This window comes from Onychostruthus taczanowskii, unplaced genomic scaffold (assembly GCF_017590055.1).
Source record: "Onychostruthus taczanowskii isolate IOZ18803 unplaced genomic scaffold, ASM1759005v1 scaffold54, whole genome shotgun sequence".
NCBI classification, from domain to species: Eukaryota; Metazoa; Chordata; class Aves; order Passeriformes; family Passeridae; genus Onychostruthus; species Onychostruthus taczanowskii.
In genome coordinates this window covers 4,408,022-4,423,184 of record NW_024503013.1, presented here as the reverse complement: position 1 = coordinate 4,423,184, position 15,163 = coordinate 4,408,022, and the positions used below count along the sequence as shown (strand labels likewise).

At 40.0% G+C, this 15,163-nt stretch overlaps 1 protein-coding gene across 4 annotated transcripts in view; it reads right to left on the bottom strand.

The window, feature by feature from the left end:
• Nucleotides 1–15,163, bottom strand: part of YAP1 (Yes1 associated transcriptional regulator) — an 84,894-nt gene that overhangs the window by 69,328 nt on the left and 403 nt on the right. For all 4 annotated transcript variants that reach the window (XM_041417044.1, XM_041417046.1, XM_041417045.1 and 1 more), the window contains exon 2: nt 12,049–12,296. In XM_041417044.1, coding sequence (XP_041272978.1) covers nt 12,049–12,296 — 248 coding nt within the window. The remainder of the gene's footprint in view (nt 1–12,048; nt 12,297–15,163) is intronic.

Sequence of the window (15,163 nt, the reverse complement as noted above, 5' to 3'; positions counted from 1 at the left end):
ATTTGTTGATTCTCCAGTACATATAGGTTTATGTTCAGTCACTATGAAGTTCATGAAAATATTGTTTGATTGCATCACAGGGTGAGAGAGTAAAAACAGCATCAGTTGAACCTAAAATATATTTACTGCAGACAAAACAAATGCATCAAATACCCACTAAAGCTGCCCAGAACAAGGCAATACAGAATTCACTAATTTGTCCACAGAAAATGGTAAATATGTGATTTTGAATTGCAGAGAGTAGTACTGACAGTAAATGTAAAAAATAAACAAACTATACAACAAAAAAATAATGCACACTCCCCCCAAAAAAACCCAGACCAAAATCCATAACCCACCACACAACCAAGATGCTCCTCTAAACCCCCAATCCTATTCAGCACATCTCAAGTGCAAACAAAATACTTTATGGAACAGAGGCTTGTTTTGACAGAAAAGTACAACTAAATTCTAATGTCAGATGGAAATGATGCCACATGCATCTCTCTTTAGTGCCATCACTGATTTGCTTAATTAACTCTTAGGAAGCATCTACCTCACTTCCTCCTCTGAGCACTCACACCATGACCTGGATCAGAGAATGAGTCTAGTTGAAAAAATATAATCACACAAAAAGCTGATACACGGCTTATAACATAACTACATAATAACTATGCACAATTTCAGCTACAAAACACAGAGGGGCTGCCTCAAACAAAATCTGTAAACAAAGCTTACTTTCACTCTTCAAACTCCACCTCTTCTAACATCTTTAACCTCATTAGGCTCTGCTGTATTCCCACGACTTTACTTACTCACATCCAATCTGCCATGACAAGTTCAACAACCGAAAGAGAAAAATTAAGACTGACTGTAGCACCAAGAACTGGGGAGTCAATTGCTGATAAAAGACCATCCCTATGTAGCAGTGCGATGAGTTCACATTACAGCCACACTCTGGAATCAGATGAGAAGTCAGCACTGTAAGACTCCTTTCCAAAATCAAACTACATTATAAGACATGCTTTCCCAATGGAAATAAGCTTCTCTCTGTTCTATCTAGTTTCCTCTTCTCAGCTCTGGCTTGCTCAGAAACCCATAATTACAGTACACCAAGAGTACAAATATAGAGGATGATTTCATAGACAAGGAGTAATTTCTTCTATTTTGAATAGGATTCCCTGCTATTATGACTTAGCACTCATCATATACATTTAAGAAACCATGTCACATACCGACTGAAATGCAATTACTGTATTACACATCCAGTAACCCGTCAGAGCTTTCTGAAATTTAAAAGAAATTGCATAAATATGATCACAACTGTAAGCAACAACCAAGAAAACTGATATAAGTAACCAGGTATTCCAGTAAGGCAGATCCCTGGATGAATTACTGAATACACACCAGACTGCAGAGTACAGCACAGTCATTTGGAGGACTTACTCAAGGTCATGAAATGTCACAACACAGGACTAACTTAAGTATATGAAACAGACTGCAAAAATGTAGTATACTGACCCTGGTGGGCCACCAAGTGCCTACCAAAGCTGCGCTATCTCTCCTCAGCTGGAGAGAAAATATAACAAAAGGCTCATGGGTTCAAGTAAGGACAGAGAGAGATCACTCACCAGTTACAGTCACAGGCAGAGGTCACTCCCCAGGTACAGTCACAGGCAAAACATGTGATGCAGGGAAACAAGTTTAATTTATTGCTAGTCAAATCAGAGTGGGATAATGAGAAATAAAAACAAAATGTAAAAATTGCCTTTATTCCACACTTCCTTCTCTCTGAGCTCAACTGAGCTCAACTTCACTTCTGATTTCTTTACTTTCTCCATGACAGCAGAGCAGGGTGCAGGGAATGGGGCCTGCTGTCAGTTCATCACACACTGTCTCAGTGGAAGGGCCCCTCCTTTAGTGTGGGGTCTCTCCCATGGGATGCAGCCCTTCACTAACAGCTCCAACATGAGATCTACCCATAGGCTGCAGACTGCTACAGCCTGGGTCCTCCTCACAGCATGGGGTTATCTTCAGGAAGAGGCTGCTACAGTGCGGATGCCCCATGGGTTCACAAGTCCTGCCAGCAAAGTTGCTCCAGTATGGGCTTCTTTCTCCATGGTGCCACAGGTCCTGCCAGAAGCCTATTATAGTGTGGGCTTCCCATGGGGTCACAGCCTCCTTCAGGCACCCACACCGTCTGGCATGAGGTTCTACAGGGGATGCAGGGGCACAGCTTCCTCACCATGAGCTGCAGCAGGAGCTGCAGGGGAATCTCACCTCCAGAGGCTGGAGCACCTCCTTCTGCACTTACCTTAAGGTCTACAGTGCTGTTCCTCTCACATGCTCCCACTCCTCTCTTCAGCTATTGTTGCTCTGCGGAAGTTTTTTTCCCTTCTTATTAAATACATTATTCCAAAAGAACTATCCCTGTCACTGAAGGCCTTGGCCTTCACCAGCTTCTTAGAGCCAGAAGGCATTGGCTCTGTGAGACATGGAGGAAGCTTCTAGTAACCTCTCAAAAGAAATCATCCCTGTAGTTCCCCTGCTATCAAAATTCTACTATGCAAACCCAATATAGCAACTTCCTTAATTGCTTTTTTATTTAATCATAAGAAAATCAGGACCTGTCTGACAGAGTAATAAAAAATGGGGACAACTTTGAATTGCAAGCAATTTTTAAAAGCATGTAATTAAGACTTCCTTGTTAACAAGGATGCTAAAATGTTAATTCTTAACTAACTGTTTATGCTAAGGTCTGTTTCACATTTTCTCTTCCTTATGCCTAACCAATGTCTAAATTACTAGGATATTGTTAAATATCCAATAGAACTTTTTCCTTTTATTAGTCATTACAGGAAAAATAAAGAGCCAAATCACAACCACAATGATTAGCAGTTCTAACTCTACAAATCTGAAAGTTCCTGCCCTCTGTTACTTACTAATTATTTGGTTCCAAAATCTTACGTCTGCTTAGTTTTAGAATCAAAATCTCATAAAAAGTGAAAACCTGAAATATCAGTTATGAAAGAGAATGCCCACTTCACTTACTTATACTCACTGGCCAGAAGTAAGTGATATACATGGTCAGAAATTAAGTGTGCATGTGTTTAGAGGCCGAAGGTATAAAAATGAAACACAGGTCCACACTGATGATAACATAATTCTGTTGACAGCAGCATAATAAAAAGCTCTCAAAAATCTATCCACATGAAATATCTATACCCATGAACTAGAACACAGGCAATTTTAGCTTAGTCAGGTACTTGTGTACAAACCCCTGTAACCACAGAATGTGCTATTAACTGTTTGCACTGAAAACTGAAAGTGTTTAAAATATTTCACTATTAAATGAGTACAATTCATCATGACCCAAAGACCATCATTGAAGTCAATGAACATCTAAAATCCAGTTACAGCACAGTATTACTTTTTTCTGCAAACATGTTTTTCTTATATTTATAAAAACAGTCTCTAAAGATGGCATAGAACACACTTCAAAGCAACTTTGTCACAGCCTTTTATACATCAGATTACACCTTTTTAAGTATGCATATTTCATATCCTTAACTCAAGCAAAGTTGGCTGCTCTGGGAGTGACAAAAATTTTGTAAATAAAAATCACTACTGAATTATTTGTTCATTGGACATTTAGGTCTATTAACCATATCAACCACACTAACAGCAACATAGGAAGAAATTACTCTTTTACTCTATTTTTCACCATTCTAAAGAGACTACACGAAATGTTGCAATCAAAGTAATTGCAGAGGACTTGCCAACAAGCTTTTCAAATAAATACAACAAATTAGAAAAAATAACTGAGAAGTAAGATCCAAGAAGAAAATATACCTGTGAGTTGCATTTATTTCCTTTTATCAAAGAATTCCATTTTGCCTATAAACCTATGCTTCTTTCCTTTCAGATGCTTTATTCAACCATAGATGTCTAACTTGATAACATATCCAGTAAAGGCACAAAAGTTTACTTGCAACAAGGGAATCAGAAAGGGAAAAGCATCCTTGAAGTTGTAACACTGTTTAAAATAAATCTGCATAGTGCAGACAACAAAGTTCTCAACAAATCAGGACTCACTGGAGATAAACTAGCAATAGTTAACGACCTTTACTTGACTTTCCTATGAAACAATTCAGCAGAAAAAAACTGGCTTCACAACCTTGGTGTAATAATCAGTAACTACACTGAACCCCTAACACTGATCTAAGTTACCAAACAGCATGTCAGAGACTCAACAAAAGAGATCTGGTCTTTCACTGTGACGCAGCAAAGCCTCGTTAGCAAAATTAAAGCAAAGTCCAAGACTGTTTTCAAGACAGCTTTGTCTCCTTAGCAACTGACATGACGGACAGGCAGCATACTGGTAAAAGTCTTGCTTTACAAGGCAGCTTTGTATTATTATTTTGACTTAACCAGCAATTTAGAATACTTGCCTGAAACACAGCCTGAAGTAACTTAGCTAAAAGCCAAATAAAACAGCAACATAGTGAATCCCAGAAAACAGACTCCAAGAAGCACTACAGGAGGCCATGAAACGGCGACACAGCTTAGTCACGCCTTACAAAAACTTTTGTTCTCCAAATGAAACTCCAGTTTTATTTAGCAAAAAGCAGCTAGGAGGTACCATTTTCTTATTAAAAACAAATTTTCCCCTGCTGTAAATTCCTATTTAAATGCTTAACAAAAAAATACATTTCATCTGGTAAATTTCCCAACAGAGCCTGACATCAAAATCAGGTTCAGCAAACTGTTTGGGGGACAGGGTCCAGCCAGTACCTGGCATCTGTCTGTTAACATTCCAATACAACATTCCTCCAAGAATTTGTCTCCCATCATGCTAACCCCCATGCTGTTAAATTTCCCCTAGACACAATTCTGTCACTCTCTTGGGCCAACTACATGGTATTTGGCTGTATCTTAGGGGCACCTACCAGAGGACTGCTACTCACAGAAATCTCCTGTAAATTTGCATCATTCAACCAAGTATTTATATGAGAAACTGAGTCAGGTAAATAACGGCATTTACATAATCACTCACAGCTTGTTGCCACAGGGAGAGAAAAAAAAATGAGAGAAAAAAACCATACCTTAAAAAAAGGAGTATTTACTCAAATAGCAAAAGACAGCAAGTTCCACCTACCATTATTGAGTTTTACTGCACAGGTATATGAGAAGTGTACAAACAATAAATGCAAGTATGTTGGAACATATAAAAACACAAGGACAGAAATTAATATGAGAACTGAGCAGCTATCAGTTTTAAAAGGTTAAACTAAATCTAATTACATCATCTGAATTTGTTCCCAGCTATGAAGATAAACACAAGCAGTGCTCTGGCCACATATAAAAAGAAGACTAACATCCCTAGTTTTGGATGACAGATCTCTTGTTGTTTACCTCATTTTTGTTTTTAATTTCTTTGGATGGTTGCAGAGCAGAGATGTCTAGTCTTAATCAATATTGCCTGTAAAGAAGACTAGTTTTAACAATAAATCTCATACCTCAGCCCTGAGTGTTGTATTCCATTTTATTTAAATGGTATGCTCTGTCTCACCCCTCCGAAATGTATGGTACATTCTAAACCTGTGGTCCTGCCCTGAACCCTCCTGTATCTGCAATCCCATTGGCCCAAGTCTGATTCCGCGCCCACTTCAATTCCCCTCTTAAGCTGTGCTAGGGGATCAGTCTAGCTCTTAGCCCTTCCTCTCCCTCAGCCTCTTCCCCCCCTCTTGCCCCCTCCCTCCCCCTTCCCCCCTTTTCCTCAGTAACTATGCTGTACCCGGGGTTGGGACCCCAAATAAACCTTCATCTGCTCAGCACCCTCAGAAGCCGTGTGGAGTCTCCTTGCCTGCCTGCTGCTGCCAGCCAGCTCACAGCCTAGGGGGCCCTCCGGGGACCTCCCCGGGGTGCCCCCACCTCAAAACGCACTGCAACACCTGAGCAACACCTCTTGCCCTCATGGGCATCACCCCCATAAGTGCTTGTGTCCAGTGCTTACGTCCCATACGGGAAAATGTGTCTTTGAAAGCAACAGGAACTCTGCTTTACTTTTACATGTGACTTAACTTAGGTCCTGATGTTAAGTATTTCAGCACTCCCATTGCTAATAAGTTACTTTCTCTGAGGGTTTAGTCTAAAGCCAGACAGAGTGAAAAATCCAATTTGCTTGCTGTGTCAGCTTTTAAAAACTTGCAGCTGTTGCGCCACAATTGCAGGGAGAAATTGAGCAAAGTATAAATGGTGGCTTTACATTTTGAATTTTAAAGCTACTGTTATTTTTTCATTTCCAGAAGGAGAAAGATAAGAGACTAAGAGATGAATCTTGTAAAAGTTGGTATGATTTTACCCAAACATGCCAATGATCAGTTCAACAGCATTTACCTATCAGAAGCTTCTTGCAAAAATATGATGTAGTAGTGCTCAGTCTTACGTTCCTGGGAATTCTCCAATTAATATGCTTGTATTATTTTACTGCTTTCTATCAAGCAGGAATTTCCATCATGTGACTAAGGGGTCAAGACTATCCTGTGCTACGAGCCAGATGACTACTAAAAACCCCACTAACTGTAATTCTTTGCCATCTTCCACATACAGAAAACAAAAAGCGAAAGGATGAAAATCCAGAAGACAATCATCGTTATTTGTATCAAATTCTTATTTGTCTTTAGAAGTCAAGACCTCAGAAAACAGAAGTAGCTCCACAGCAGTGCAATTGCACCCATAGAGCTTAATGCTACAAGTCTAACTCAAATATAACCAGATTAAATATTTAATAAGTAGAATTGCAGAAGCATCTTTTTTTAAACATGAAATTCTGATCAAACCTGTATTCAAATACTCTTCTGATTATTATTAATCAGAGATACTTCAGTATTTTAATTATAAAAGATTGGTTAAGACTTGGTCACAATTACAGCTTTCAACAAAATAAAAAATTTTCAGATCACCAGCAATATAAAACTGTTCTCAAATTTGATCCAGGCGATAGGAAAGCAGTGCTACAAAGCAGCACGAGATACCTAAAGCATATAGACCCAAAATGAGATACTACAATGCACAAAGACTATTATTTTTATGAGATATGTGAAAGACAAAATCCCATGGGAAGAAGAAAGGTTCAGATCAACAACCAATTTTAAAAAATCATCAGAGAGAATTTAATTATTAACTTCCAACTAGGTGCCACATATGCTGTATTTTTCCCAGTTCTAGCTTCTTCTGAAGATAATAAATGTCAATATGCTTATAAATTAAAAAAACCCACACATTTGTGAAAACCATGAGATATGTTTTTGGTTTATCTGAAATCATATCTCAACTGCTTTTTGGAATAGTCTCATAAAATCACCTTGGTACAGCAGGGTACTGGATACATGCATAACGTTATGTCACCAAACACAAGGAAATGTGTGCCACTGCTCTCACTGATGCCCAGTCTCAGTGCTAACAAAAATAGGGCATTGTTTGCCCTTATTCTTCCTTGGCCCTTTCAAAGATACTGAAATGTTCAGTAGAACTGCGAATTCAAAAAAACGTGTGTTATTGCTCTTTCATAGGACTCTTCAAAGTAAGAGGCAGAAGGAAAAATACACACTTAGTAGTACTGTGACTGTCTTCCCTTAGACTGTCAAAAACACACCACAGCAAGCTTTCCTTTGAAAGTGTTTTAACTAATGTTTTTCCTTCAGCTATGTTCTGAAACTGACAGCATCCACAGTATGATTTTTTTCATGGCTTTTTCTAGGGAGATCTTTGATCTTTTGAATATTTTCTTAAACAGTCAAATCATCAATGTAAAAATGTAACTAACTTGACATATTACAAATACAATTTAGCAACCAAAGATCTTCAAAAGTGGAGAAGCCCATCAAAAGCAGTGGCTACAGTTTTGGCTTCCAACAATACTGCTATTTTATTGACCAGCTTGCTTGAACTATAGAACTATAAACATAAGAAGTCATATTGATGACTCTGAATACACACTTGACTAAATTGAGGTATTCAATAAAATATGCAGCTGTGGCTGCAGCTTTTCCAACGAACATTTTTTGTCCTTGAAAACTAAGACTACTTTGGTGGGGTGGGGAGACTGAGAAGAGCAGTGGATATTGGTGTATTGAGTAGTACCAGTCAGGGGTAAAAACAGGATGGAAGAGAAATTTAACATCATCACTGGATATTTTTCATGTGTGACATAAGGAAATTAAAAAAATCCAAAACCAAAAATCATAGCAACAAACTTCCCTGTTGCCTTAACACTAGTTGGTTTTGTAACGCCCAAAACCATACCTCCCGTATGGAGCACATCAGAAATGTGTAACAGCAATCTTTTTTTCTGCCAGATGGATAAACACCTCAAACACACCCACAAATACTAATGAAAACCACCTTGGCCTCCTTCAGGAAGTCATTCAACACTTCACAGAAAAAATAGGAAGTTGTTGATAAACTGCTTGCAAGAACTACTTCCTGTAGGAAAAATAATTACAAGACTTGTTTGCTGGACAATCAGTTAACCTTTCCTCACACTACAACACGAGAAGTAGTATTACAAAAGCTCTATAAGAATTAAAAGCATAACTCTAATTTAAAATTATACAAGAGTAATTCTAAAACTTGTTGAGCAAAATTTGTTTATTCTTTCTGCAAGCTGTTGTCTGCTACTCCCATTGCACATTATCTTTTGCCTCGAGAGTGATTCCCTATCTTTCTGCACAGTTCACCGAAATGTCAAGCAGCACCTGGCTAACAGGAAGTGGTTAAAAAGTAATGCAATTGACATCACCACACAAACCAACCTCGGCTTTTTTACTGTATGTTTAAGAATGGGCTACACCAGTGAGAGATGACTCAGATGTGTCCACTTACTAACAAGCAAGTCTTAACCTACGAGCTCCACTGAAGGAGCAGTATCAATAAAAAGTAGTTTTACCAGCTGTACAGTAAGCAGGCCTTAACCCACTGCTCAAAATCATCGCTAAGGGAAAATGAAACTCACCATTACTACTCATAACAGTGAGATGAATGCTAATAAGTGAAATTCTGGCAAATCATTGAATGTTGGGCATTCATACATAAGGGGGTCTATTTATCCAGATGATAGACTAATTTACAAGAGTAGTTCTGGTTCAAACCCTATAGTACTGCTCTCACCTTCTTTTAATGAGTATGGCTACAGGGGGTGTGCATATAAAATATTTGGCTAAACAACTCTGGATCTATCTCTATAAATACTCACACACACAGATGATTAAGTATTTTCTCTCCCATATGCACTATTTTCATTTCTTTCCACAAATTACTGTGTTTGCAGTGCTTGACCCACTGATTAGTGGAAGCAACTGTAATTCCAGAGTGTATTAAGTATGGTACTCAATTTTGTATTATTCTCTTTGCACTGTGGCATATTATGATAACTATATCCATAAGGCTTACTGACATCTGGAAAGAATCTAATATTGTTACCTATTCTGCAAAGATCTTTCTAGAGCCTGATTGCCAGACTGTTCACAGAGTAGCTACAGAACAGAGCAAGTGGAAACAAGGAGCGATGCAGCCAATGAAGAAAAAAAGCTGAATACTTGAAGAGACACTAAAAATCTGCATATGATAGAAGGAACCACATTAAAGGTGATTTAGAATCAGAAATCTTGGTACTCACACTTCAAGCAAATGTTTAATGTATAACCAGGCAAGATGTGAGCTTTAGCAGGCTTGTAGGTGTGAGCTAGAACTTATCACTCATCACGGAAAAAACAAACTTGCTACTCAAAACTACTTTGGGTTTCCTACACATACAGAGGAAACATTGTGCTAGTACTTTAAATGCTTTTTACAAATCTAAAAAAACTCCAACGAAGTTGGTGGATCTTACCTGTATATAGTATTAAGCAACCTTTTATGAACAAATGTTCTTCAAGTGTGAACAGAGCTGTCCTCATTAGACTCTCCAATACCAGAGCATCACCCAAGGAAAGCCAAAAGGAAACAGCCCATTACACTGTTTAGAATCTCCCAAGGTCAGCATGTGACCCAGCAGGGAGAGGTTCAAAAAGCACAGCCTTCATTTTTTTTCCTAACAACCTGGTTTGTTTCCACTCCTTTCCCCTTCAAGACACATCCTTCACAGCTAGCAGCTCTTTCAATCATTTACTTTGGATGTCTGCTTGAGAACAAACGATCTTGCTCATGCAGATGAGTTTGCCAGACTTGTGTGTACTTTCCAGTCTCAAGCTCTTTATTGTTCTTGCTGAAACCTGACCCTTTGAAATGGATACCAGGACACCAAGAAAGGACAAAAAAACTTGCAAAAGAAAAGGAAACGATTTTTGTGGTAATAATCAAACTGCAGAAAAAAGCTTTCCAAGAATAAATCTTTCACTCTGATTTCACCTGAATGAGCACAATTAAAAAAATTTATTAGAGGGGCAGGAAGACGTTTTTTGTCTCTTAAACTCTTTCATCGTCTGTAAAATTGACAGTGCTATCAAGAACAAATACTTGTGGCAGTAAAACTTTAAAATCAAATATCTATTTTTCATGCTTCATAAGCGGCTCTTTAAGAGCTCTCACTAACACAGTCAAAACAAAAGTTTGCTTTTCATTTCAAAACTCATTCTGTTCTTTCCTCAAGGTTCAATGAGCTACAGTTCTCAAACGGCATAAATTACACAGTTCAAAAAAACTTCTACTTGTGCCTGCTGAAGACCTCATATTCTAGAACACACTGATCTGTTAAACTTCACCAAAGAAAATACCACATCTTCAAGATCTATAGCTAACGCTTATTTTCACATTTCTAATAGAGAATGATTGTTCTCAAAAGGGAACCTTCAGGCTCAAATAATTTCAGACAACTTCTGCAACCTCTTTTTGGTTGAAAAAGGCTAATTTTTCTGTATGGAAATACCACAGCTACAGGAGCAAGAAACATTTTTAAGAAGTTCTGCAAGTTCAGTTTTCATTGCAGACAATGTAAGTTTGTTATTGTTTTTGAAGCCACAAGCTCAACTACTTCAATCAGATGCAGGTATTAATCACAATATTTGAGTGAGAAAGGAAGTAAGAAATAGTTTTTCTTGGGTGAAACAAGTTTTCCATAAGTAACACTGTGTTACCTCTTCCCACCCTGCAAATGACATATAATGGGTAATTTAACTTGCTGTTAAATAAAAAGTTCAAATTATAGTCAAAGTATTTGAGGGCAAGTTATGGTTTTGGTGGGCACATTTTCAGAAAGAAGGACAAGTCCCTGCTCTTTTAGAAAACTGCACAGAATAAAAGAAAGTGCTTCCTGATGGATTGGGTGTCAAATGGATGGCATGTCTAACTTTCTTCAGTTATAGAAAAGGTGATACTAATTTCACTGTGTGGAAAAATTGCAGCTCTAGGAACATGAAACAATGTTAGAAATTCTGAAATTTCCTTTTCATTGCCAGGAATGTAGATGAGTTAATTTACAAACACAAATACTGTAATCAAACACATATGTTAATTACCTCAGGAAGAGAGAGTAGGCAAAAACATTTTGGTTGTGTATTTAAACAATTGTTTTTAATCACAGCATAAGAAGTCCTGACCTACTATCACTACAATACTCTCTAAAGTTAACTCTGTATTTTTACATCTGTATTATTAAAATGAGGTAAAATGTATCCTGACCACCATGACAACTCTGACAATATTCAGCAAATCCAAAAGTCTCATTGTTCAAGAATGACTATGCTAATTTCACTGATTTTTTTAGTACACAATATAATGGATGACATTCTTTAGCTAAGATTAAGATAGGACAAATATTCACAGAGTACCATACAGTTTTCAGAAACAGCAGAGTTGATATGTGAGAAATACTGAAGTGGTAGGGTCCCCTACTTAAAATCACAAGCATGTTTTTGAAAATACATATTTTAAACACAATGATATTTTCTGAAATTCTAAGATGGCAAAAACATATATATGCCAGAAAAAAAAAACCAAAAACCAAAACCAAAAACAAAACCCCCCCCACCAAACTAGAGATACAGCTAATTGAAAAGAAATTTTACTTACTTAAGAAAGTATCTCTGTCCAGACGGTGTCTTAGCCATCTCCCAACCTGGTGGCAAAGGTACGTCATCAGGGATCTCAAAAGAAGACTGGCGGAGGTGTTGAGAAGATGGAGCTCCAGGTCCAGTCACTACTCCAGAGGGTGTAAGTGTCCCTGGAGAAACAGCTCCCAACTGCAGTGATGCTGGAGAGGAATGAGCTCGGACATGCTGTGGGGTCAGGGCTCCTGCTGTCCCGGCATCAGTGCTGGCCTGCCAGGAGTGAAATTATTTTTATTAATATTCCTATATTTCAGTAGAAATGCAGCTGTCAGAAGACATTTCACTTTAAATGAACGTTTCAGGAGAAATTAATAGCTCAGTTGTTCTAAAGTTCTGCTTATTTTCCAGTTGTTACTGTTCAAGCAAGCCTCCACGTAGTTTGGTTAAAAGCCCCTGTGCAAGTCAAGAAATATTAACTGCACGTGTTGAGAGCCCTTAGTTTTATTTTGAAAACTAAAGCTCTTACTCCTCAGCACAGGGTTAAGAACAAACCTGCCTGCAGTCAGCAGATCTCATCCAGTGGTTTGTTACTGGACTGCACCCACTCCCTACCATCACACCCACTTTCTGCTGGAGGAGTTAACTTCCCACTCTCCTTTTCAAGTGGGGGTGTGGGGATTCAAGTAGACACACACACCACAACCCTGCCGCCCCCCAGCCCATAGGGATTAAAAAGATCACACAAAAAGAAAAGCAATAGTGAAATGCCAACTGGCAGCAGTGAGCTCCAATGGAGGAAGACTCATGAATTCAACCATTAAAAAATCTAAACAAGAAGACCGAACATAACATTTCCTAATAACTCAAACTTTTAAGGGTATAAAGAGTCTCTCCATGTTTTATCCAAAGCAAAGCTTCAGCAAACAGCTGAACCAGTCAATCACAAATGACTCACAAACTCATTCACTGGAGTCACCACTCATAAGTACACAGAAAGTCCTTGCCAGTACTCAATACATGTCCAACATGGAACAGAAAAGGCAGCTCTGAAAACCTGGTTAAAGTAAAATTGGCTTTTAAAAATATATTTACCAATTAACTGGTTTTATAGACAGACCAGAACAACACTGACACCTACAATGAGATGCATGTATGCATCCCTGTCACACCTCTCTACACAAGGTATTACGCCGAAGGAGGTCCCACTTACACCCTCTTACAGTTCTGCTTCACTCCATCTGTATGCAAGCACACATGAAGTTCCATGTGTTCAACTGGAAACAAATCAGTTTGCACTTACATCAAGACAAAAGAAGCAAGTAGTAAGTGCAAATAAATACTGCAAATCAAGCGGATTTGCAATATTTAAATTCATGAGAATCACAGAATGATAGAAAAGGGAGACCTTTTCTTTAAACAGAATGTTTATATGGCACAATTGAACAGAAAGGACAAATGAAAACTGGCCACAATGAAGAAAATGATTGATTCTCCCTTGCCTTAGCTGGATTTCAAGTTTATGTTTTAGGAACCACTGAGTGGTACAAGGAACAGTGATCCAACTAAATATGCTTTACAAAGATTAACATACACAAGGAATATAAGGCTAAGCCTAAAAGTACAACCAAAAGTTGTATGACCATCACACACTTTTAGTGCATTTCAAACATGATAGCTATTTAACTGCAGTTGCTGTATTTAACAAAACACAGCACCAAGTGTTAGATGAATGTCTACCCATTCAGATTTGTACACAATGGAACCGTGATGAGATATGCACAAGCTGGGAGAACACTATATATAAACCCCTTATTCCTTGCTAGATTTCAGTATGTTATTAAAGGTCTGCAACTCAGAAGCTAGCAAAACTACAGAAGCAGATCAGCTCCATTCCTTCCAATTTTCTTTTCAGTCTTGCTATATGAAGGCCATACTGCTTTTTTGAGTATTTGGAAAATGAATTAACTCCTAGGCTGGGAGAGTACGTGCCAAGGTTCAGCCTGGAATGAGCTTCTGAAGTCAAGTTATAAATCGTTCAAAACAGAAGTTTAATAATGGAAATGTTGACAGACCCTTAACAACGCGGGTACCAGGCACCAGTACACAGCGAGTTTCACCCTTATTGGCTTCATAGATAAAGTGACAATAGCCAATAATAAAACTTATTTTATAGCTTAGCAACTAAGTTCATTACTTAATAACACTTGACTAGACATGCACGGTCTCCATCCAAAACGCTGGTTAACAGCATTAGCTTTCGCTCGCATTCACACCAACACTTAGGTCTTGGTAAAAAAGTCCCTCTGCTTAAACACCAAACGCTCCCGGAGGCCGAGCGACGACCCTGCCCCGCACACCCCACCCCGTTCCTCCTCGGCCCTGCCCCCGCATCGCCCCTTCCCCCCGGCCCTGTCCCGCCCCCTTCCCAGCCCTGCCCCGCATCCCTCCCCCGCTCCCTGCGCGGCCCTGCCCCGCATCGCTGCCTCCCCCGGGCCGGCACGGCCGCGGCCCCACGGCTCCAAGCCCCGGTCCCAGGCTGCCGCCGCTGCCCTGGAAGCGGCGCTGCGCCCGGCGGACCCTGGACGCCGTCGGACCTGGCGTCTGCCTCGGGAATTAACTTCGGATGTGCGTGTGTGTGGATGTGGGGGGGTTAATTCTACCCAACCCAGCGCCGTGCTGAAATGGTGGAAAAGTCACATGCATATTTACTGTCTGACGGGGCGAGGGAGTGTGGGTTTGGCACCACTTGATCGACCCCTTCCACAGAGAGCAGGGAATTAGACCCCAAAGCGACATTCCAAAGCGAAGCGTTTTCACCCGAGTTTTAGGGGCTCACCCCCACTGTCGCCCTCCCGGTGAGGCCGAGATAGCCAAGGAGCGGATGTGGAGTTCGAGGCCCCGCTGGAGACCGGGACGCTCCAGCGCTCGCTCGCCCACCCTCCCGCCGCGGTCCCGGCCCCGTCGGCGTCTCGGGGCGCGGGAGGCGGCCCTGCCCCAGGGGAAGAACAAATAAAGGGGTGTGGGGGCGGCAGAGAGCGCCCCGACAGCCCCGGCCGGGCGCCCCCCGCCCGCTCGGCCCCGTGGATTCCCGCCCCGGCCCCCTCCCCCACACGCCTCCCCCGGGAGGAGCTCGGCGG